Below are 25,886 nucleotides of genomic sequence, written 5' to 3'. Positions count from 1 at the left end.
TTCTTGCTATTTCCAGGTTTCTCATCTCAAGTCATTACTCAAGGAAATGAGATAGGTTTTGCCTCCGAAGTCCCAGCCACCGTCGAGGCTGTCAAAACACCTAACTCGAAGATTGTCTACGACTATCATAACCAAGAGCGTTACCCGCCTGGTTACCCTAGCAAGCTTGCATTCGCGTATTTCGTCCTCTCCGGTGGGAGGTTTGTCTACGCCTCTGTTCTCCGCCTTCTTGTTCTGAAGCTCATTGACAGCATGTCCGCAACTAAAGATGTCCTTGCCCTCGAATCCCTCGAGGTCGACCTCGGGAGCATCGAACCGGGAACCATTGTTACTGTGAAGTGGCGTGGTAAGCCCGTGTTCATCAGGAGGAGAACAGGGGACGATATCAAGCTTTCCAATAGCGTGGATCTCTGAGAGACCCTCAAGAAGATGCGGTCAGGGTTAAAAATCCGGAATGGTTTGTTATGAACAGCCTTCGTTTAGGTTAGAAGAAGAAAAGAGAAGAAAACGTATTGAGGCAAATACCCGTTTAGGGTTTCTTATTAATGATGTGATAATAATTTACAAACCCTTAGACCCATATTTATACAGCCTCAAAAAAACCCGATTTCCTTTTCCCAATAGAAATAGTAACTTTCCTAAACCGAAAAGGCATACCGTACGCGGGGGCCGCAGGCCCCCGCACCCCCCAGGTGTCAACTTTGACTACGTCCGACCCACGAGTGCTGGGCATTTTACTGATACAACAGAGATTTGAGACACACAGATGCAACATGGTTAGTCGTGGTTGGAGTCTGCACTCACCTGGGGTGCATCCCTTTGCCTAATGCTGGTGACTACGGTGGTTGGTTTTGTCCGTGTCACGGTTCGCATTACATCTCTGGAAGGATTAGGAAAGGTCCTGCACCGTATAACCTGGAAGTACCAACCTACGGTTTCTTGAAAGATAACAAGTTACTCATTGGTTGATGATGAATAAAAGCACGACAACAGACTGTCTGTGTCTGAAAGATCCTCATATGTTTTAAAAAAAAATATTTTGACGCTAAAATATTAGCCGGGGGTTCCTCACACTTTTGGTCTCAGCAAGTAAAAGATTGTCTTGGTTTTGCTCAATAATACTCTACAAAACTGTTGTAATTTGTATCACTTAGCAACTCATCTGGTGATTAACAGTATAACACTGTTCATAAGTCTGTTTATTTTTGAAATCATTTTCTTTGGATTTGAATAGTATTAGCAGTTTCTACTTTGACTTTTAGCCTATTACATTAAAATTTTAATTATAATAAAAATTATACGAAGTGCTGTTGTAGCAAATTTTCACATCCGGTAACTATACTAATTTTAATCAGATTTTTTTGTGTTTAATAATTTTCATAATCATTAATAAATCGTTTTTACAATTTAAAATGAAGTCTTAAACAAGTATTAATTATATAGATATATATATATAATTTCATATTAAACAAAAAATATTTTGGAATGAAAAAGAATAACTAAACCAAAACATCTATATATAATAAGACTTTTTCTTGGGTTCACCAACCAATAGAAAGTTGTCATTTTAAATCTAGTATTTTTTAATTAAGGAAACAAAATAATTTGCCAAATTATGTTATGTTTTTAAAATAAATAAAAAGATTAAATAAATAAAAATAAAAATAGTTCTAAAAAATATTATTTTTAAAAAATATTTATTTATAAGATTTAGAGTTTAGTGTTTAAGATTTATAGTTTAGAATTTATCCAAATGTTTATTGTTTTTCCAAGTGTTAGAGTTTACCCAAGGGTTTAGGGTTTACCCAAGGGTTTAGGGTTTAGGATTAGAATTTAGGGTTTAGTGTTTTGTTGACAACATGTTTAGTGTTTTCCAAGGGTTTAGGGTTTACCCAAGGGTTTAGGGTTTAGGATTAGAGTTTAGGGTTTAGTATTAGAGTTTAGGGTTTAGTTGACAACATTATTTTTTTTAATTCGTTTTTATATACTATTTTATTTATTTTTAAATTTTATTTTGAAAAGATAATATAATTTGACAAGTTATTTGTTTCCTTAATTAAAAGATATTAAATCTAAAATGACAATTTTCTATTGGTTGGTGAACCTTTAGGTTCACCTTAGAGAGTGAACCCAAAAATAACTCATATAATAATAAACCAGTTTTGGTCCTCCTGTGACATAATTTTTTATGTAGGAATTTTTTTTAATCTAATAGTCATAATTCTCTTTATTTTATGATCAGATGGATATAAACAATTTTTGCTATGTACGATGATGTCATCAAAGTTTTTGGCAACTTTTCTTTTTAGAGTCATCTATTTTAAACAACACATCATTTAAATAAACATAATCATACAATTTCATCATTAAAAACTTATTGTAAACAACATATCTTTTACATAGACACAATCATATATTTTTATCATTAAAAACTTTCTGTTTTGAGTAGTTATTTATTTGAAATGACACATCTCTTGAATAGTAAGAGACATACATTTTTTCATAATTTGTGTATTTTGTTAAAAATAATTTGAAAAGTTAGAATCTGACAGTTAGAATTATTTTTTTCTCATCTAATGGTCCTGAAAATTTCCTTACTAATAATAGCAATCATATTTAATGTTGAAAGCCTCTGTCGTTTAATAAAAAACCAAAAATATATTTATTTTAAGAATTATAATTTTTATTTTTTAAAAATTGTGTTTTTCATAAAAATTACTTAAATCTATTATTTAATTTTAGTGATAAACCATTATAAATTTTGGTGTTAACTATTGCATTCTTTAGCCAACCATTGCAACAATTAACTATCAACTATTATAATCTTTAATATTTAGTTGAAAATTTGCATCTCTTAAATATTTTTAACATGAAAAATTGTTAGTTGTTGTTAGTTGTTATTGATTTTAGTGAAGGGGTGCATGTGTTAAGGTTTGTGTCTTTTAGTTAAGTAGTTTTGTTTAAGAATTCTAAAGAGAAAATACACAATTCTTCATATGTAATAAGAAAACTCTTCATTGTAGAGATGCATTGAAAGGATACAAATACAATAAAGAGATGCATTTGTTCACTTGTATTGTTTCGTTTTTATTTAAACCCTTGTTATTGTGATGAAAAATAATAAGCTCAATTTTTTTCTCTTAATAAAATGTGAAGTTTTTTGTTCCTTGAGTTTTTAGTCATCACAATTACATAGATTGTGATATATAATTATTTTCTATTTTCTAAGAAATTCATGTTTTATTCTCTATTTTATTTTAGAAACTTTAGTTTCATTTACAAAATTATATTTATTAGTTTCTAGGACGAAAAGTTATGTATTTTTGTTTTCACTTTGCCCATATAATTTTATTAATACTTTATCTACATATTTGCAATTATGAAAGGTTATGTCTTTTTAAATAGTTCAAAAAGTAAATAAAATATCTTAAAATTATATTATAAAAATTTAAGAGTCATGTCTATTCATTTTGTTTTAAATGCATCTTCTCTAATGAATTCAATGAGAGAAGGACCCGAATAAGTAAAACAGCCACAAAGAAAAAGGAAAAAATAGAAGACAATTATTTAACTTATTATTGTTATTCTATCAAATAACAACTAAACTTCTAAATACATTACTAATATTTGTTATTTATTTACATATTGTATCTTTACACACATTTGTTGTGTACATATATTAATTCAATTATTTACTCCATTAAAATTTATTTATTTAACATATATTTAAGAAAGAATGAACATTAAAATACAATAAAAATCCGCCCTTCACGCGCGTTTACGCGCATGGTTGTTTCCTAGTTAAAATAAAACCAATTGAATAGTACTTCACACGACTTCTCTACCGAATTAATAATCAACTAGATACTGACCCGCCTTTAAAAAGGCGGGAATATTTTTTGCTTTACATTTTTTTAGAAATTTAATCTTAATATTTATATTTTTAATTATATTTATGTTTTTATTTGTATAACATTTCCCTTAAATGATTAATAAGATGTTTTAATAATTTTATTAAAATAATTAAACCACACTTATATCAATACATAATATATAATATATTAGTAGATGATATATTGGATTGTTTAGTTTCATTTTCAAAAGCATCTTCCAACCATCCAATAATAAAAGTATATGAGAGAAGGTGGGTTCCGAGATTTTGGTATTATTAAATAATATGTATATCAGCAATAGTATTACGTTTGTTCGGTTAAGTTAAATCCCACCCCAAAATCTATCCATTAACTTTAAATTTTAAGTTTGGATTAGTTAACCTTAAGATATAAATATATATTAATTCATTAATAAATTCTATTTTTTTTATTTTCTTTCTTGAGTATTATTTTTGTGAAAATAAATTAAAAAGCTATCCTATAGAATTTCACCATAAATTATGATAAATACTTTAAAATTTAGATATAGTACTAATTAATTTAGAGCGTATAATTTAAAAATAAAATTTAGGCGTATATAAATAGAACTATTAATTTTTAAAACTATTTCATTGAAAGCTTAAGTTGTAACAATTGTTGCATATAGTGTAAACATATTTAAATATACACCGCTTTACACATTGTAATATTAATTCACAATACTATTATTTTTATGATGGTTTAAAACCTATCAACCAACATTTTGTTTTAAATGCATCTTCTCTAATGAATTCAATGAGAGAAGGACCCGAATAAGTAAAACAGCCACAAAGAAAAAGGAAAAAATAGAAGACAATTATTTAACTTATTATTGTTATTCTATCAAATAACAACTAAACTTCTAAATACATTACTAATATTTGTTATTTATTTACATATTGTATCTTTACACACATTTGTTGTGTACATATATTAATTCAATTATTTACTCCATTAAAATTTATTTATTTAACATATATTTAAGAAAGAATGAACATTAAAATACAATAAAAATCCGCCCTTCACGCGCGTTTACGCGCATGGTTGTTTCCTAGTTAAAATAAAACCAATTGAATAGTACTTCACACGACTTCTCTACCGAATTAATAATCAACTAGATACTGACCCGCCTTTAAAAAGGCGGGAATATTTTTTGCTTTACATTTTTTTAGAAATTTAATCTTAATATTTATATTTTTAATTATATTTATGTTTTTATTTGTATAACATTTCCCTTAAATGATTAATAAGATGTTTTAATAATTTTATTAAAATAATTAAACCACACTTATATCAATACATAATATATAATATATTAGTAGATGATATATTGGATTGTTTAGTTTCATTTTCAAAAGCATCTTCCAACCATCCAATAATAAAAGTATATGAGAGAAGGTGGGTTCCGAGATTTTTGGTATTATTAAATAATATGTATATCAGCAATAGTATTACGTTTGTTCGGTTAAGTTAAATCCCACCCCAAAATCTATCCATTAACTTTAAATTTTAAGTTTGGATTAGTTAACCTTAAAGATATAAATATATATTAATTCATTAATAAATTCTATTTTTTTTATTTTCTTTCTTGAGTATTATTTTTGTGAAAATAAATTAAAAAGCTATCCTATAGAATTTCACCATAAATTATGATAAATACTTTAAAATTTAGATATAGTACTAATTAATTTAGAGCGTATAATTTAAAAATAAAATTTAGGCGTATATAAATAGAACTATTAATTTTTAAAACTATTTCATTGAAAGCTTAAGTTGTAACAATTGTTGCATATAGTGTAAACATATTTAAATATACACCGCTTTACACATTGTAATATTAATTCACAATACTATTATTTTTATGATGGTTTAAAACCTATCAACCAACATTTTGTTTTAAATGCATCTTCTCTAATGAATTCAATGAGAGAAGGACCCGAATAAGTAAAACAGCCACAAAGAAAAAGGAAAAAATAGAAGACAATTATTTAACTTATTATTGTTATTCTATCAAATAACAACTAAACTTCTAAATACATTACTAATATTTGTTATTTATTTACATATTGTATCTTTACACACATTTGTTGTGTACATATATTAATTCAATTATTTACTCCATTAAAATTTATTTATTTAACATATATTTAAGAAAGAATGAACATTAAAATACAATAAAAATCCGCCCTTCACGCGCGTTTACGCGCATGGTTGTTTCCTAGTTAAAATAAAACCAATTGAATAGTACTTCACACGACTTCTCTACCGAATTAATAATCAACTAGATACTGACCCGCCTTTAAAAAGGCGGGAATATTTTTTGCTTTACATTTTTTTAGAAATTTAATCTTAATATTTATATTTTTAATTATATTTATGTTTTTATTTGTATAACATTTCCCTTAAATGATTAATAAGATGTTTTAATAATTTTATTAAAATAATTAAACCACACTTATATCAATACATAATATATAATATATTAGTAGATGATATATTGGATTGTTTAGTTTCATTTTCAAAAGCATCTTCCAACCATCCAATAATAAAAGTATATGAGAGAAGGTGGGTTCCGAGATTTTTGGTATTATTAAATAATATGTATATCAGCAATAGTATTACGTTTGTTCGGTTAAGTTAAATCCCACCCCAAAATCTATCCATTAACTTTAAATTTTAAGTTTGGATTAGTTAACCTTAAAGATATAAATATATATTAATTCATTAATAAATTCTATTTTTTTTATTTTCTTTCTTGAGTATTATTTTTGTGAAAATAAATTAAAAAGCTATCCTATAGAATTTCACCATAAATTATGATAAATACTTTAAAATTTAGATATAGTACTAATTAATTTAGAGCGTATAATTTAAAAATAAAATTTAGGCGTATATAAATAGAACTATTAATTTTTAAAACTATTTCATTGAAAGCTTAAGTTGTAACAATTGTTGCATATAGTGTAAACATATTTAAATATACACCGCTTTACACATTGTAATATTAATTCACAATACTATTATTTTTATGATGGTTTAAAACCTATCAACCAACATTTTGTTTTAAATGCATCTTCTCTAATGAATTCAATGAGAGAAGGACCCGAATAAGTAAAACAGCCACAAAGAAAAAGGAAAAAATAGAAGACAATTATTTAACTTATTATTGTTATTCTATCAAATAACAACTAAACTTCTAAATACATTACTAATATTTGTTATTTATTTACATATTGTATCTTTACACACATTTGTTGTGTACATATATTAATTCAATTATTTACTCCATTAAAATTTATTTATTTAACATATATTTAAGAAAGAATGAACATTAAAATACAATAAAAATCCGCCCTTCACGCGCGTTTACGCGCATGGTTGTTTCCTAGTTAAAATAAAACCAATTGAATAGTACTTCACACGACTTCTCTACCGAATTAATAATCAACTAGATACTGACCCGCCTTTAAAAAGGCGGGAATATTTTTTGCTTTACATTTTTTTAGAAATTTAATCTTAATATTTATATTTTTAATTATATTTATGTTTTTATTTGTATAACATTTCCCTTAAATGATTAATAAGATGTTTTAATAATTTTATTAAAATAATTAAACCACACTTATATCAATACATAATATATAATATATTAGTAGATGATATATTAATTGTTTAGTTTCATTTTCAAAAGCATCTTCCAACCATCCAATAATAAAAGTATATGAGAGAAGGTGGGTTCCGAGATTTTTGGTATTATTAAATAATATGTATATCAGCAATAGTATTACGTTTGTTCGGTTAAGTTAAATCCCACCCCAAAATCTATCCATTAACTTTAAATTTTAAGTTTGGATTAGTTAACCTTAAAGATATAAATATATATTAATTCATTAATAAATTCTATTTTTTTTATTTTCTTTCTTGAGTATTATTTTTGTGAAAATAAATTAAAAAGCTATCCTATAGAATTTCACCATAAATTATGATAAATACTTTAAAATTTAGATATAGTACTAATTAATTTAGAGCGTATAATTTAAAAATAAAATTTAGGCGTATATAAATAGAACTATTAATTTTTAAAACTATTTCATTGAAAGCTTAAGTTGTAACAATTGTTGCATATAGTGTAAACATATTTAAATATACACCGCTTTACACATTGTAATATTAATTCACAATACTATTATTTTTATGATGGTTTAAAACCTATCAACCAACTATTATCAAAAGAAAAAACCTGTCAAGCAACTCTTTCTTAAGAAAATAAATAATAACTAACGGTTATAAAGTTCGTAGAGGAAGAATACATTAAACATACACTACGTATCAAACAGTTATTAAAGTAGATAGTTACGGTTTTAATTTTGTGGTTAGATGCATTGTTGAAATTTTAAATGGACACACCTAATATCAATGGAGCATATTTCAACTTTAATAATAGAGTTTTTTGCAAAATTGACTCAAAACTCAAAGTCAAATACAAAACTAACATATGCTTTTTTTTTGAATTTTTCTTTTGTCCTCTTCACCCCACAGGTTCACATTATTCACGAAAATGCCATTAATTTTTTTTTTCTTTTTTTTTCGAAAGTGACATTTTTACTCTCTCAACCTCATCATCTTCAAGTATTTACAAGATTACCATTGCCATCAATACCCTAACCACCATGAACAACCAATTTGAAACTCTTAATGCATCTCAAATCAATTTACACCCTTTTTCCCAATTGTTATGAACTAAAAACAACATTTCTTTCACTTTGTCTCCATATTCATCCAAAAAACTCAAGTTTTTTATTATAAATTTTTTTATGGTTGATAGAACCATTCAAGCTTATGATTCTTGGTGGGTTACTTTCGTTTGAGGTTCTATGTGGTTGGAAAAGACTTATGTGTGTTAAAGAAGTCATCTCATTAATTTAAGGTATGAAATTGATTTTTTTTCCAGATCTGTTCGCCTAGAAGACTTAAGACTTACAGGTAAGTCTTCTGGCTGTAGAAGACTTACTTGTAAGTCTTCTGGCTGTAAGTCTTCTAGCTGTAGAAGACTTAAGGGTAACTCTTCTGGTCAAACTGGATGACTTACTTGTAAGTAGTCCAGTTTTGTTTGTTAAAAAAAAAACTCCAGACGACTTACCAGTAAGTCGTCTGGGATAAACGGGTTAGTTTTGTAATTTACCGAATTGTGTCAGATATTTGACTTTTTCTGGACGACTTACTTGTAATTCGTCTCTGGGAAAACAGAAAAATCAATATTTTATTATTTCTAGACGACTTACAAGTAAGTCTTCTCAGGTTAGTTTTGCAATTGGAAAATAAAACTTAAATATTAATTTTTTCCTATACGACTTACTTGTAAGTCGTCCAGTCAGACGACTTACTTGAAAGTCGTCCAGTGAGACGACTTACTTGAAAGTCGTCCAGTGAGACGACTTAAGTTAAGTCGTCCAGAATTTTTTTTCTGAGATTCTGGTCAAACCTTATTTATCTCAGACGACTTTTAAGTAAGTTGTCTAGGAAAAATTAAATATTTAAGTTTTATTTTCCAATTGAAAAACTAACCTGAGAAGACTTATTTGTAAGTCGTCTAGAAATAATAAAATATTGATTTTTTTGTTTTCCAAGAGATGACTTACAAGTAAGTCGTCCAGAAAAAGTCAAATATCTGACACAATTCGGTCAAATGCAAAAATAACCTATTTGTCCTGGACGACTGATAAGTCTTATACACAAAAGATTTACCAGACGACTTACTGGTAAGTCTTCTACAAAAAAACATTTTCAACACAAACTTGTAAAAAATGTGTTATGCTTTGACTAGTTACTATTATTTTTTTCCATCTCTTAAGTATTTTTGTTATAGAAACCAATGATGATTATTGTTATGAGTTGGAACAATGGGTAAAATGCTTCTTAAAATGTTGTATCAGTATGAGGCTACCAACATTCTTATTTATTACATATATTACATCTTGGAAACATTATTAATGATTTTACAAAAATGTCACAACTAAGGGAGTACACATGTAAATCACAAAACATACCACAAACAAACTATTATATATCATTTCTCTACAAAGACAAACTTAGACTCCACTTAATATGGAAGAAAACTTCTTCAGAAGTCTTCTAGGAGGTCCAGACGACTTCCAAGACGTCCAGAAGACTTCCAGGACGTCCAGACTACTTCCATGAGGTCTAGACGACTTCTAGGAAGTCCAGACGACTTCCATGAGGTCCAGACGACTTACAGGAGGTCCAGACGACTTCCAGAAGGTCAAGAAGACTTCCAGGAGGTCCATAAGACTTCCAGGAGGTCCAGACAACTTCCAGGAGGTCCAGAAGACTTCTAGGAGGTCCAGACGACTTCCAGGAGATCTAGAAGACTTCCAGAAGGTCCAGACGACTTCCAGGAGGTCCAGAAGACTTCCAGGAGATCCAGAGGACTTCCTGGAAGTCGTCTGGACTTCCTGGAAGTCGTCCGGACTTCCTGAAAGTCGTCCGGACTTCCTGTAAGTCGTCCGGACTTCCTGGAAGTCGTCTGGACTTTCTGGAAGTCTTCTGGACCTCCTGGAAGTCGTCTGGACCTCCTTTAAGTCGCCTGGACCTCCTGGAAGTCGTCTGGACCTCATGGAAATCGTCTGGACCTCCTGGAAGTCGTCTGGACCTCCTGGAAGTCGTCCCAGAAGTCTTCCATATCTGAAAAACCTGCATATCCAGATCTGAAAAATCTGCACATCCAAAAACGTTCAAATGGCTTAAAAACATAGAAAATGAGTGGAAGATTAGATAAACATACTTATATAGAACACACAATGTACATATCCAAGTGGAAGTTGAGAACCATCTGATTAAAAACCTGCAAAAAAGATAGATTATTCAGAAAGACATGAGACAAAACTGAAAAATTCATATAAAGTTTGGTGTTTTCAAGTCTAAGAGATTAGAGTGGCTTTGGAGAGTATTAGTTTGAGGAAAAAGGTAAGAACTTTATGCAACAAGAAGTTACAAAATGAAGAAAAATGAGACATAAAAATACATTTCTAAAATTAATAGATCTACCTTTAAATGAGTGGAAGATGAGAATCATGTGATGAAAAACCTGCAAAAACAAGATAAATTAGTGAGAAAGACATGAGACAAAAACAATCAATTGATATAAGCTTGGTGTTTATAAGTTCAAAGAGATTAGAGAGAGGTTTGAGAGTTTTAGAATGATGAACATTACATTTTTGTTGCAGCCATTTGAGAGGAGGAGAGAGAATGTGTAAATTTTTCTTTATATAGGGAGACAAAAAATCCAATTAGGTTAAATATTTTAGATTCAGAAGACTTTCAAGTAAGTCTTCTGAATAGAAGACTTCCTAGACGACTTACTTGTAAGTCGTCCAGAAGACTTCAATATTTTTAGCGGGAAACTCAAATATTTTTAGCGGGAAACTAAATATTTTTAGCGGGAAACTAAATACTTTCACTCATCTATGTTGAAAACAATCACTTTTATTGTATCTTAATTTATATCACTTATAACATATGTTAATTACATGATTTCAATTTTTCATTTATCAAAATATTTTTTTTATAAATTTTATAAATTATTTTTATGATCAACTATACCAGAAGACTTACTTGTAAGTCGTCCAGTCGTCTAGAAGACTTACTTGTAAGTCGTCTAGAAGACTTACTTGTAAGTCGTCTAGAAGACTTACTTGTAAGTCGTCGAGACCCTAAATTTAACCCCTAAACTAAATTGACTAAAATTAACTAACTAAATAAGTTATAAAATCAAATTAAACTTGCTTAGTGTTTACTATACACATAAATAAACACATTTGGGTAAATTTCATATTTTTCAAAAATATTTTTATGCTTTCCAAAATCTAACCCTAAGAACACATACAATACTACAACATATGTTAGCAAAACCTAAACCAAAGAATATCATGACTCACTATTTTCACTCATCTATGTTGAAAACAATTCACTTTTGTTATATTTTAATTTATAACACTTTTAACATATCTTAATTACATGATTTCGATTTTTCACTTATCAAAATATTTTTTAAAAAATTTATAAATTATTTTTAAGATTAACTATACTGGACGACTTTCAAATAAGTCGTCTGGACGACTTACTTGAAAGTCGTCTGGCCAGAAGACTTGCTGAGGTTAAAAACGTAAAAAAACTGTTTTTTTTTTTGGTCATAAGGGGTTAGTTGTAATTTCAATAGTCTTTTAAGTTACTTCTGCATTTAATTCAAGTTTGGATATACTTTTGCATTTGAAATCAAGTTGTGAGTTATATTTGGCAATTTTCCCTTAATATAATCACGTATGTAATTTACTGTGATTAGTCATATCTAATATATCTCAATCTATGATAAATTTGAATCGCTTCAGCCGCAAGAAATGGAAACTTTGGATTCGATAACACTGTTGATCGAAGAACTGAGCAAGGAGTTTCCATCCCTCATGGAAACACTTGTGTATGAGCGAGACAGGTTAGTGTTTTCTTATCATGAATCATAATCTGAAAACTGAAATAGGAGTATTGGTATTAGGCTATTAGCAAATGTAGAGATGATTAATGATTTGATTGGTGTGGCAACATAAATGAAACTCTCAGGTACATGGCATTCTCTTTGCTGAGAGTTGCAAGTGAGTACAACACGGTTGTGGCAGTTGTCGGCAGTGGGCATGTTAATGGAATCAAGAATAATTGGAAGCAACCTGTATCGGTTCGTTGCTGTGAAATTTTGACAGTCTTATTATTCGTTTCCGGGTTGTGGTTTATTTCATACTTTCATGGAATTTACAGATAGAGGATCTTATGGGGATACCGAGCGACGACTCAGTGTTTACAGTGAAGAGGATATTATCATCAGTGGCAATTGCAGTAGCAGGGACAGCTATTGTTACAGGCATAGTTCTTGCAAGAAGAAGATGAAGTAGACTGTGTGATGAGGGCAGAGTTTTTTTCTCTTCAATTCAACTGAGCGAGCCCTACATCGTAATGATACAAACTTTATACAACAATGGTTATATTTCAAATAATAATTTCTCTTTTTCTATTGGCTTTTTTTTTTCTTTTAAACACTCGAATGTATCAGAATGGTTATATTTCACATAATATTTTCTTTAATGCTTTTGGATGGTCACATCACAATCATTACAATCATCATATCACTATCCTTATTATTTTCGCAAAATAAAGACACAAACTCCCATATACTTAAGTTTTGCACCACTTAACTATTTGCAACTGAGCATTGCCTTCTAATCACTCCTGCTGACCCAGTCTTGACATTGATCCGACCCATTTTCTCCATCGACTTTGCAAACTCAGAGAAGAAGCTCTCCACCGAACCTTTCAAGATCTGGTTTATGTTTGAGAGCGTTGTTGGGTTGGTGGTGAGAGCAGAGTCTGATTGAAACAGACCTCTACGCTTGAGAACCATCTGGTAGTAATTAAGATCAAACGTTTTACGACTCCCTGGATTCATCTCCACGATGGTCGTGTTATCATTGAGGCTAGGACATTTCCTGGACTTTAGATTGGCTGCGTATTGGCTGTCTAAGGCCGGATCTTGGTCTCCACGACCCGTGAAGTTGTAGAGACGGTTTGCGAAAGAGAAGCAGTGAGATACTCCGATAGTGTGTGCCCCTGTTATAACAGACCACATTTTTTAAAGAAAAGCTTGAATCGCAAGCTACTATGTTTTATAAACAAAAACGTAGGTCAAATGTTTTGAGACAATAAAATTGCATTTGAGACTTACAACTTTTACCAGTTTTCTAAAAAGCAGGGTAAATGGGGCCATAGTATCCATTATAGCAGAAAATATTCCGAAACTATTTTTCAAAATTGATTAAGAAAATATCAGTATAAACGGCGCAATTCCATTTAACCACTAGTCCCCTACAAGTACAGCTGTGCTTGTAGTGTGACCGAAAAGGTATTTGTCTTAGGTCTCCTAAAGATTATGAATTTTTAAGGTCTTCTATGATACTAAATCACTTATGGTATAGTGGTTTTAGTGTCTTTGTAGATGTGCTTTCACATGAGTTCAATCCTCTCTTTCACTCATATTTTCTTGATTATTTTTCTTATCTTAACAAATATTCTAATAATTTAAATTTTTATTTTTAAGAGTAACTATATTTGTTTCTTATACCATAAAAATTTAGTTGTTTGTAAGACAAAAAGAAAACATTTATGTAAGAAATCTTTTAAATATTTTAACTTCTTTCTTTAGTTCTTTTACAAACTATGTATAATTTTAAATATTTTTATAACTACTATTTAGAATTTGTAAAAAAAAAACAAATTTGCCTTAGGCGTCAAAGTTCCTTGGCACGGCACTGACTACAAGTCGCTTAACTACTGTTTAACGATCTTTGAGTATTAAGGTTTAAACTTTACCAAAGAGGGAAAAAAAATTACCAGAGAGTAAGACAAGGTCCCTAAGATCAAGTCCTTGGTTTGCAAAGAGTGTCTGAAGATTGGTGAAGTTACTGGTTGGAGGAGGAATGTTAGCTAATGCCTCTGATACGTTCGATATCCTCCCATCTCTTCTTCCGGTCGGTACACTCCAGCTTGGTCCTCCCTACAGCATACCATAGTTTATGACGACAAATACTAGAAATAGTAATTTACAATTATGTTTTGTGAATATAAATGTTGCTTACGGTGAAAACTACGGCGTCTCTAGATGCTAGAGCGATAATATCAGCGCAAGAGACGACTCCTGGACACTGAGCTTCAAGCAGAGTTTTGATTGCCTCGATGAAGCCAAACCCTCTAATCGTTAGGTTAGGCGTTGCGTCTCTCTCCGCATTTCCTGACGTTGAGTTTATAAGCACTGATCCATCACAGCCCTACATGTAGATATATCGTATATCCTTGTTATTAATTCAGTAGCCAAAATAGCATGTTCTATTAAAAAGATGAAAAATGGTTTACCCTAACAAAACAATCGTGGAAATGCATCCGTAAGAGAGTAGCGGCAAGGGAAGGAGCATTAGAAATGTGGTTTGAAACAAAATCTTGAACAATCTTTTCGGCGTTTGGACAAGTGTTGGCGTAGAAGTTCATCTGTAACTGAGCTTGGATTGGCCCGACCAATCCCACAAGTAAAAGAGAGAGGGACAGAGCAATAGTTCTCAGGCAATTCATCTTTATATTTGTGGTTTTCTGAGACAATGTATATTTTGGGAGGACTATGTTCAATGTGTGGTGTATTCAGACGTTGGAACTTGGAGGTTGTTTATATAGAACATTTTGACTGGTTGGTAATGTGTGCCTGGGTGCATGGGGTCCATCTAAGCTACCTATGTGCTCTTACGTGTTACTCCCTCTCTTTTTGAATAAGTGTCGTTTGACACTTTTGCATTTGAATTAAGAAATCAATTAATTTTGCATATTTTCCATATAAAAATACAATTACTCATACACCTACTTCTATTTCAACCAATAGAAAAATAAATTGCAGAATAAAATCAATAAATTCTACATCGAAAAACTAAAACGACATCTATTTTGTAACGAAAATTTTCCTCTACAATAACACTTAATATGAAACGGAGGGAATATATTTTTATTTATTTATTTATTTATTTATTATTTTCTGATTCGTCTTTTGTTAAAGATTATTTTTTTAAAATAAATAAAAAATTATTTTCTGGTATAATCAGCGTCACTCACAAAAAATGTTGAGACAAAAAGGAAAAAGAGTATATCATGTTTCACCTCAATGCATCAAAGTCCTCAAAAAAGATTTAAATGTTTGATTCTTGATGATGTTTGGACAATAGAACTAATTTTGTTTCATCTCACAAATTTGCCAGTGTACTATTTGGGTTTTTTTTCTTCTCAAAATATTTTTAGGGGAATTCTAATTTTACCAAAAACTTGATGCTATTTTCAAATTTACATAACTATTTTCATAAATACCTTAAATTTGTGATCAAAAATATCAATATAATCCTGCTAAATCATTTTAAATGTTTAATAATCATTTATAAAACATTTATAGAGGTTTATAAACTAAGCTTAATCCTGTAATTAAATATACAGATAAACACTAAACAATAATCATTGAACCCTAAATCCAAAATATTTGGGTATTTTGATTAAATATATTTTTAAGTGGTATCTAACTTATGGTATTTCAAATAATTTCTCATTACTTTTTACTTTAACGTTGATACACTATATTTATTTATTACAATATGAGGATATCTGGATAATTTATTTTCCACATTCATGATGTTTTATAACACTTTGGCCTTGTTGTTATTTTTATTTTTTATTTTTCTTATTCGTGAATATATTTTTAGTGACTAATATTGCAAAGTGAATTCCAAAGTATATCTACTAATAGGGATAAAGTAAGAATTAGATATGGTACAATGAGGGTGAATGTTTGGTCCATTAATGGAACTAGAGTAAGTTGTAAGTAACATATAAAATTAGAGCAAAACTTCATTGATTGTATTTAGCGTTATAATGTCATAATCAACAAAAATAAAGCTAATTAATTCGCAAAGTTTAATAAATATAATTGTTTGTTTTGTTATTTTCAGTTAATATCTTAGTTGAACAATAGCCCTCATATGAAACGAGTTGTTCACTTCGTGATTCCACTGATTTTTCTTTATGCCAAATTTACAGCACTCACCTAATCCCCCTAATAGTACAGCTAGGAGAACCGCAACGAACAAATTACTAACAGGCAAGAGATTATTCCACGACTAGATGATGATCCGTGCCCTACGCGGAGTAAATTTTTTTAAAATATGTTATAATTTATATATTATACACAATACATATTTTATTATCAGTAATTTTTTTACATTCGATTAAGGATGGACATTTAGGTACCATTTGGTTCAGTTAGGTTATTTTTGGTTTGAGTCTTTACGGGTATGATTTGAATTTTTACATGTTCGGATAACTCATTTATTTTAAAAAGATAAAGTTCATATATACTTTAAATTTCTTAAAAATCTAAAAATAAAATAATATATCATATAAATTTTAATAATGTATGTCAATATATTTAAACTTAACATAAAAGTTGGTTTAGCTTAAATATTAGGATAGAAAATCATTAGATATTTTAAGTATTTTTAGTATTTTGAGTATCATTAAGCTATTTTAAATATGTACTTATAACTATTTTATGTATTTCTAAGTATTTTGGACAATTTAAAATTATTTTATGTATTTGTATTCTCTTTTAGATATGAAATTTAAAAATAATTAATATATTTAAGTTTATAAATCTGGTTCGAATATACTCGGATACCCGAAATGTTTCGGTTTGGATCGGGTTCGGTTCCAGTTCTCTAGATATCAAAATTTTGAACCCGTTCGGATATCTAACAAATTTGGTTAAAGTTTTGTACTACTTTTTTGGATTGGATTTGGTTTGGTTATTTGGATTCGAAGTTTTCACCCAACTCTATATTTTTTATTATAGCAAAATTTTAAATGAAAGTAATGATGGTTCATATTGATTTTGGGTATGCAATAATTTTTTAACCAAAACACATTCTACTATGTACGTGACTCATTCAATTAATCATTAAAAAGTTGTTCAAAACCCATTAAAGATAAACGACAGATTTAACTTAAAACGTTACCACTGATCACAAAATTTCCAGTGTCAGACTTTTACCATTTATAGTCATTTTAAAGAATTCAAAATATAATATATAAGAATTTTTTTATTATACGTTTAATGTGATTGTTTAATTTATTTTAATAATTTTGAACCTGTTCGGATATATAACCCATTTGGTTAAAATTTTGTACTACTTTTTCGGATTGGATTTGGTTCGGTTTTTGGATTCCAAATGTTCACCCAACTCTATATTTTTTATCGTAGCAAAATTTTAAATGAAAGTGATGATGGGTCATATTGATTTTGGGTATGCAACAATTTTTTAACCAAAACACATTCTACAATGTACGTGACTCATTTGATTAATCATTAAAAATTGTTCAAAACCCATTAAAGATAAACGATAGATTTAACTAAAAAATGTTACCATTGATCACAAAATATTCAGTGTGAGACTTTTACCATTTATAGTCATTTTAAAGAATTCAAAATATAGCATATAAGAAATTTGTTTATTATATGTTTAATGAGATTTTTAATCTATTTTAATAGTATAAAATTAAATAAAAGTATGGATGATAAAAGAATTGTTATCAAATCTTTATTATTTATATCATTAATTATGATATATATGTTAATCCATATTAGGTAATTTTGTAACTTTTATCTAAGGAACAAATAGAGAATATAGTTTATACACTACTAATTAATTTGATAGTTGATTTAATAATAAATATAATATATGTTTAATATATATTTAGATGGACTAATTTATTTTTCTAAAAATTCTGAAAATCATTCTTACAATGACACACGGTTACAAAAAATGTTGTAATGTTCCAGAATTAATATATAAGGACATTTCCTTATGTTAGCATAAAAAATAAAACAATTATTATGTTCATATGAACTTTATAAAAGAATTGTCCATATGAACTTTATGAATGAATGGTCTATAGTTAAAAAGGACGTAAACATCATGCTACTAAAACCTCATTAGTCATAACAATCTAATTTTAACAAAAAAAATCGTGTATCTAAAATTCTATAGAAATTTTGTTATCGTGAATTTTTTTATGGTTGTTTAGTGGACCAAATAATACTATATGGTTTTGCTACTTTTGAACGACTTGAGAGTTTGTGAGCACATTTAGAACAATTCGAAAATATGGGCCGTAGGAAAAGGCCCAGAAAATCACGTGAACGAACCAACGCAAGATATTTTATAACTTACGGTTATATTAATGAATGGTCTGCAGTGGCATTTCTGTTATTATTCTAGTAAGTTATGTCTTATTTAATAGAGGATCTAAAAATAGCTGTAGTGATGACACCTCAGCACTAAACTCAATGTTACAACTTAAAAAAATGCTGCTCAATTAATATATAGAAGCTTACAGTCGTTGTTTAATAATTTTATAATTCCTTAAGGTGTAAATAAGATTAATTAAGGATTTGGTAGCGACATCGATTTCAATATGCCAATATATCATATGTTAAATGCATAAACACAAAATTATTATGAATATTCCAGTTCTACCACGTACATTCTTATCTGGAACTTTTGTTCTGTCCTTTACTGTTGCTGATCATATCTTGAGCCTATCTTTCTTGGTAACATGCGATTTAGAAACATTGTATTATAAGGAGAAATGAGAGCACATTAATATTCCATCCGTTTTAATTAAGTTGTCGTTATAAAATAAAATATTTTTTCAAAATAAATATCATTTCATAATTTTAATAATGTTAATTCTATTTTCTATTAGTTAAAATGTAGTTAAAATTATAGATAATAATTATTAACAAAGTGATTAAGAATAAAAATATCTCGTTAATGATAATGTGACTGTACAAAATCTATTTATATAAAATAGACTTTGCTTCCCTCTGAGGGTGTCCACCTAGGACGCCAGCGTGGAAACTCCAAGCCTGAGAGAGCGACACGTCAGCTGGGGAAATTAAACTCACCGTTTCATTTATTCCTCTTATGATGGACTTCGTTCATGTATTGTGAGATTGGGCTGTGAGATTGGAAGATTAGTCCGGCCCGGTGAGATGTATGTCGTCTCTAAACCTAATTCGGAGAGTTTGTCTCTCTTCTAGCGGTGGCAACGCGGTGATCTTTGAGCTTCTTCTCACGTTCTGAAACGGTCGGATTTATGACTTCTCCTTTAATCCCGTTGTTTCTCTTCCCCATGATGTCTCTTCAAAGCGTTGTTTAGATCTAAGAGGCGGTGTGAGTTCAGAATAAATATATGTGAAAACCCTCTCTTGATTGTGTGGAAGAAAGCATTGGTTCATTTTCCTACAGAGCCACCAGAGAAGCGGGTGTATGATCCACCACAAGGTCAAGGCATAAAGCTCGAGTCCGAAGAGGAAGCTGTTGGAGAGAAAGGCGACAAGTCTTGGTTGAGAGTCTCTTTGGCATCTACAGAGCATCTCAGCTAGGTCAGTGAAAAAAATAAAATTTAAAACATCTAAGCAGTGAGTTAAGTGTCAAGAAAATTGCAACTTATAATCGAGTTTTGGTTGCAGTCCGATGTAAGGGTTCTATTATTGTGTGATAAACCTAATACCAGGGGACTACCATCAGATACACTCTCCGGCTGACTGGAATGAATTGGTTCGTTGACAATTTGCAGGTTTGGTTACTCTCTAATCTCTCATTTAAGTAGACAACCTATTTGTGAAAGCATCTTTGTAACGATTGGTATCTCTCTAATTTCTATAAACAAGCAATTTTACAGGCCTGTTGTATCCTGTGAATGAGTAGCTATTAGAACGATAAAAATTCTCTGTGTTGAAAATGAAAGGGTAATTATTGCTTTGTTTCATTGTAGACGTACCAAATATGTGTAACCTTTCCTTTTCATCTCCAGACACTAATCATCAGCTGTTAATCTGATTGAGAACAGGTCGTGCTTGAAGGGATATGGAAACAAGGTTTTATGGCACTTGCTGCTGTTGGTGCTACCAACATTGGATCCATTGAGGTAAAAGTCTAATGAATAAATTGAAACCTTAACTCCCTGAGCCAATGACATTGCTGATGTTTGCTATCACAGCTTTTCATCGAACCTGAACTAAGAACAAACAAGCCAAAGAAACTGTTTCCTGCAGCCTCTTCTATTGTGTAGAAGAAAGCTTTGGTTCGTTTATGCATATACAAACGTTAATGGTTAGACCTCCTCTATATCCTAATAAGTCATTTAGATTTTTTTCTGCAATTGCTTAGATTCCAGATTTAGGTTCTAATACTATCTAAAGTAAGGTATGCTTTTTCAAGAAATATATAACTTTCGCTTTGTCAACTACACTACTTTCGTTGGTCTTACTCACCCTCATTTTAATATTATATTTCTTCCTTGCAAATGCTATTGTAGAGGTTGATATGAATCTTAGTTTTGGTCTCAGGCGTAAAGTCAGAATGTAATACCCATTCATGATCATTCTGCTTTAAAGATAATTGCATATATTAATATTGGGTTTGTGCTTTGGCACAACAAAGTGGATTTAATAGTTTATCTGCTTATCTTGCAGACTAATGTTTTGTATCTCATTTTCGAGAAACAAAGGTTGCTGGCAAAATTAGCGAACACCACTAGGCTTTCAATGGGGAGATGTCAAACTGAGACGACTGGGTGTTTGTCAAAGACTGTTTATTTTCTTTTCTTTTTTACTATGCTTTTACAGGGTTAAAAATAAGGAAACAGAACTTGACGAGTATATGGTCTACACGATTGATAGAGAAGAAAATAATCAAATGGAGACTAAAGATAAAAATTGTTTAGAAGACTCCAGTTGAGCTTAGCTAAGGCTAAGGAAAGTCGTCGTGGTCAAGCAAATGAAGTTTTCTCCGTCACGAGTCTGAGAGAAACGTGTTCCAAGCTGAGCCCCTCATAGCTTTCAAGATTCCTAACACATTTTTCATTTTTAATTAAATTTTGTTGCATTAATTTGGAAATAAATTGCAAATCAACACGAGACATAACTCACAAGATTCCTATAATTATCAATCAAAAGAAAAAAGCATACAATAGTAGATATAAAAATGCCATGGTATTTAAAAAAGAAAATTGATATTAGTAATAATCCATAGTACTACAATTAATATATTGTAGCTATTTTTTGCCACATCTTGATATACAAAGGGCCATTCAAAAATAAATAAAGGGATGTGTATTTAAAGAAACATTTAACCATCGACGTCATACGTTAAATAAATTTTCAATATATAAACAGAAAATTAGTTCTCACATATACAACAGAACTGTACTTTAATAAAATATGCTCTACAAAACACTATGGCTCTAAATGGTGACCAAAGGAATGAGTGGGAATGGATAATTCCTCTTCATTCTTCAAATTTTACACCATTCATGTGGAATATTATTTTCCTAATGTTACTTCTCATTCCTTTTAATTTAAGGAATTATAAAGTAAAAATATTCCTTATAAAATCTGGCAAGGAACAAGAAGGAATAAGTATTCCTATTATTTTGTTCCTCTGCATTCAATTCCTCTTTGTTCCTATTATTCCTTTTGTGGTCACCAGTTAGAGCCTATATAAAACATGAAAGCATAGAAATAGATATTAAATAACTAATGAAATTAACATATGTAGATTCAAACCTATGTATGTTAGAACCGATAAAGTAAAGAACTCATGTATCTTTCCTTTAACAACATAAGAAGGAATTAATGTTTCTAAATTGAAATAAATATTTATCAGTGTTTAAATTCGGATAAATGCCACGCTCATTTTCTTCATTTAAAATAATACATTTGTTACCTTTTTTTGCTAGCATTTATATTTTTTATTTTTACATTTTTTTCTTATTAATAAACACATTAATAAATTAAGTCAGTATATATAAGCAAATATAACCAGAAACATCCAACAAAAGAAACAAAAAAAGGCTAAGAAATTTATTACTCTTTAGTCAACAATTCAACGTGGTTAATTATGTTACAATACATTCAATAACCATATTAACCCATTATAATTGCACCATAACATAAAGCAAAAATTAATCCTCAAGTATAACAAAAAACAAAAAAAACAACTATTGAAAAAAAAGTTTATTTACTTTTTAACACTATAATAACTAATGTAATAAATATAGTAAATAAAAATACTGAAAACTTTATATTAAATACAATATTTGTATAACTTATATATATAATTATTTAAATATATGTCTATATATTCATATAACGGATCAGATCGAATATCCATTCTTAAAGATATTAGTATTTGTGCTTTGATTTGTTTCTTAAGGATATTTAATATTATTATGTTTTTTTCTTCGTAGAGTTATATATATCCGGATTTTTCGGTTTGATTCGAAACGGATAACAAATCGAATCAAAATTTACAGATATTTCCATAGCCCTACTAAAAACCATCCGAACATAGAAAAACGTTTACAAAAAGTTATATATTTCATAAAAACCGATACACCAAATCATGTGCGTAGCGCGGACCCACCTTAGTTTTCTATATACTGGTGTTTAATATATGTTTAGTAATAGATATTTTTTTACTATTTTTTATTTCTCACAATACTTATTTTTAGAACAATTCAGGACATTCGGGTTATAAAGATCACAATACCTATTTACGGTATTGATCTTTTGATTTTATCAAACTCAAGAAAATAAAAAATGTTTAGCAGTGTATTTAACGAACATTTTTTTGTCACCAAATTTAAATTTAGAAAAATTAAAAATTGATACAGCAAGAAAACCAAAAATTCATATATTAAAAAAACAATATATACAAAATAAATAAAACCAAAATACATTAAAAACTTATACATTCTATTGTTATGATTTTACTTATATGTTTTTGAAAATGTATAAAACCCATTCACAATATTTTTCCCATAGATCAATGAAAATTAAAAACATTGAATCTGATATATTTTCCTCTTTTAAAAATTCTATGTCACGAATCTAATAGTGATATATATATATATATAACTTCACTTACTGAATAAAGATATAATATACAATAATTTAACAATAAAACATTAATGAAGTTCTACAAGTTTTACAGCCTAAAAATAAAAATAAAACATAGCTCCACTAAACAGTTGTATTAAAAAGTTAATTTAGTGCACCAAGACTAAAAAAAGAAAAGCAATAACAAAACTAATGAATTATGCATAATATAAACCCAAAATTTTCAAAACAAAAAATAAATATAACAGGAATAATTTATATATAATATTATCGTTTTATATATCACAAGTAAATTATATCCCGCCCGAAGGGCGGGCCGACCCTAGTGTATATATACAAGTGAATAATCATACACTAATCTAATTTCTCTAACTGACTCAACACATCACGTGAACATCACGTGGTTACTAACATAATACGACCCCACAAGCCTTTAATCTTGAGGAAGAAGAGAAAGATAAAGGTTTTAGATTAATAATATGAACAAAAAGAAACGAAATGGCGCAGGTTGCAGAGCTTTTGTCAGAATCAGCTATGTTATGAGCGGAAGTAACATGTAACGTGTTGAGGAAGCCAGACTTCATGCGATCCCAAGTAACATGGCAGTCAAGTTCCACATGTATCGTCCTCTCATGGAATATAGGATTGGCTGCCAGATGAAGAGCTGACTACTGTCACATAAGAGAGTAACAGGAAGCTTGACGGTGATCTTGAAAGCATTCAATAGTTGGTGTAGCCAAAGAAGATCACAAATAGCATTGGCTAAGCTCATGTACTCAGTCTCCGTACTACTTCAACTGACTACATTTTATTTCTTGGATTTCCAGGAGATAAGTGAACCACCAAGGAAACACACATAATCAAGAAACAGAACGGCGAGAATCAGGACAGGTCCCCCAATCAGCATCAGCAAAGGCGTGCAATGTGAGATCAGACGAAGGAAGACTACATTTTGGCATTGTAGATTTTTTCTCAATAGATTTTCTTATAACTAAAATAAAATTTAAATTTATAAATAAATTGATTTATTATTAATATATTTATGGATTGTTAATGTAAATAATCAAATATATCATATTTAGTAATTAATTTAATGTTCCTACTTGTAAACAATAAATTAAAATTAGAACTTTAAATTAATAGATTAGATGTTTATATCTCTTTCGGTTTCATATTAATAACCTGACAACAAAAAAGGATACTTATAATATGTTAATTGAAACTGAAATTGAATCAAAACAGAGCCAAACCCACATATCTTAACCAAAGCCACATAAATTTGGTTTTAACCTGTTATTCACATCTGAAAGGATTAAATACGTACGTTACTGAAGTGACATTTTACACAGCCTTCGCACGAGAAAGATTTGAAAGCAATAGGAACTAGGAAGTCACAATATGGAATTGTATTTGTACCGGATGTCTTGACTTTACCAAGAGGGCAAAATGGCTTTTGTCATCTCATGACGCTGGTTTAGAACCAATATAATGGTAGGAAAATGTCAAACATGCCTTATAAGATTTGCCATTTGATTTTTTTCCCCAATAAAATATATGATATGTTAATAATATCAACTATAGCTAGATCCGCAACTGCGAAAGGTTTTAATTTTTACTTTTTTATATAAATTGTTTAATGGTATTTTAAACACATAGGTTATTTGTTTGACAAAAAAAACATATAGGTTATTTAGATATTTTTAAGTTTTTACGAACCAACCCGGATCTGAAAGGATGCAACTCAAAATCCATCTGGAAAATTATAATAATCAAATAGAGTTTCAATTTTTGTCACGAATGACGCAATTTTATTCAAACTTGTGAAATTATTATGATTAACGCGTAAAATATATGATGTCGAATTATTATAGTATTTACAATTAATGAAATAGTTAAGAGTGAAAAATAAAAATATAATAGAAAAATATGTAAAAATTATGTTTTATACTTTGTAATAAATGATGTCAAATTAAATAAAAAGACAATAAAATAATTGGTTATAATTAATTAAAAAATAAGTAAAAATAAAAATAACACTTAAAATAGATAAGTATTATTTTGTATTTCAGTTTTAATAGAACAGATTAATAGAATAAATGAAAAGAAAGTAGGAACATTGTCATGTGTATATGTTAAAGAACATTGTAAGATATGTTAAAGGAAAGTTTTTACATTTTTTAGTTTGTTTCATTGTGACAACAATCATATCATGGTTTGTTTCATTGTGACAACAATCATATCATGTTTGTTTTAACAGGATTATGGGGGATCAAAACTTTTTAATGTTGAAAAATACATGATGAACATTGGTAAGACTATAAGATCATCTTTCCTTGAATTGATTTTGTTTTTTATGTATTTTATTTTTGACA

General features: G+C 29.2%; 1 protein-coding gene, 1 long non-coding RNA gene and 1 pseudogene across 3 annotated transcripts; 2 read left to right on the top strand and 1 right to left on the bottom strand.

The window, feature by feature from the left end:
* Positions 1 to 976, top strand: LOC130494933 (cytochrome b-c1 complex subunit Rieske-2, mitochondrial-like; annotated as a pseudogene).
* A 12,049-nt stretch (positions 977 to 13,025) lies between these two features.
* LOC108860147 (peroxidase 3-like) lies at positions 13,026 to 15,147 on the bottom strand. Its single transcript, XM_018634052.2, has 4 exons — positions 14,880 to 15,147; positions 14,606 to 14,794; positions 14,361 to 14,523; positions 13,026 to 13,580 (listed from the first exon to the last, which is right to left on the bottom strand). Exons 1-4 carry the CDS (start codon positions 15,090 to 15,092, stop codon positions 13,165 to 13,167), a joined length of 981 nt encoding a protein of 326 aa, XP_018489554.1. The 5' UTR covers positions 15,093 to 15,147; the 3' UTR covers positions 13,026 to 13,164.
* A 4,406-nt stretch (positions 15,148 to 19,553) lies between these two features.
* On the top strand, positions 19,554 to 21,547 carry LOC108856825 (uncharacterized). Of its 2 annotated transcripts, XR_001950258.2 has the most exons (6): positions 19,554 to 19,995; positions 20,083 to 20,189; positions 20,295 to 20,361; positions 20,463 to 20,540; positions 20,613 to 20,725; positions 21,088 to 21,547. It is a non-coding gene; the product is annotated as an uncharacterized LOC108856825 (long non-coding RNA). The 2 variants fall into 2 exon arrangements; XR_001950255.2 differs by lacking the exon at positions 20,295 to 20,361 and having other exon boundaries at positions 19,555 to 19,995.
* The last annotated feature ends 4,339 nt before the right edge of the window (positions 21,548 to 25,886 follow it).

This window comes from Raphanus sativus, chromosome 5, assembly GCF_000801105.2.
Source record: "Raphanus sativus cultivar WK10039 chromosome 5, ASM80110v3, whole genome shotgun sequence".
NCBI classification, from domain to species: Eukaryota; Viridiplantae; Streptophyta; class Magnoliopsida; order Brassicales; family Brassicaceae; genus Raphanus; species Raphanus sativus.
Note: the sequence above shows the minus strand (reverse complement) of the source record. Positions and strands in the feature narration are given on the sequence as shown.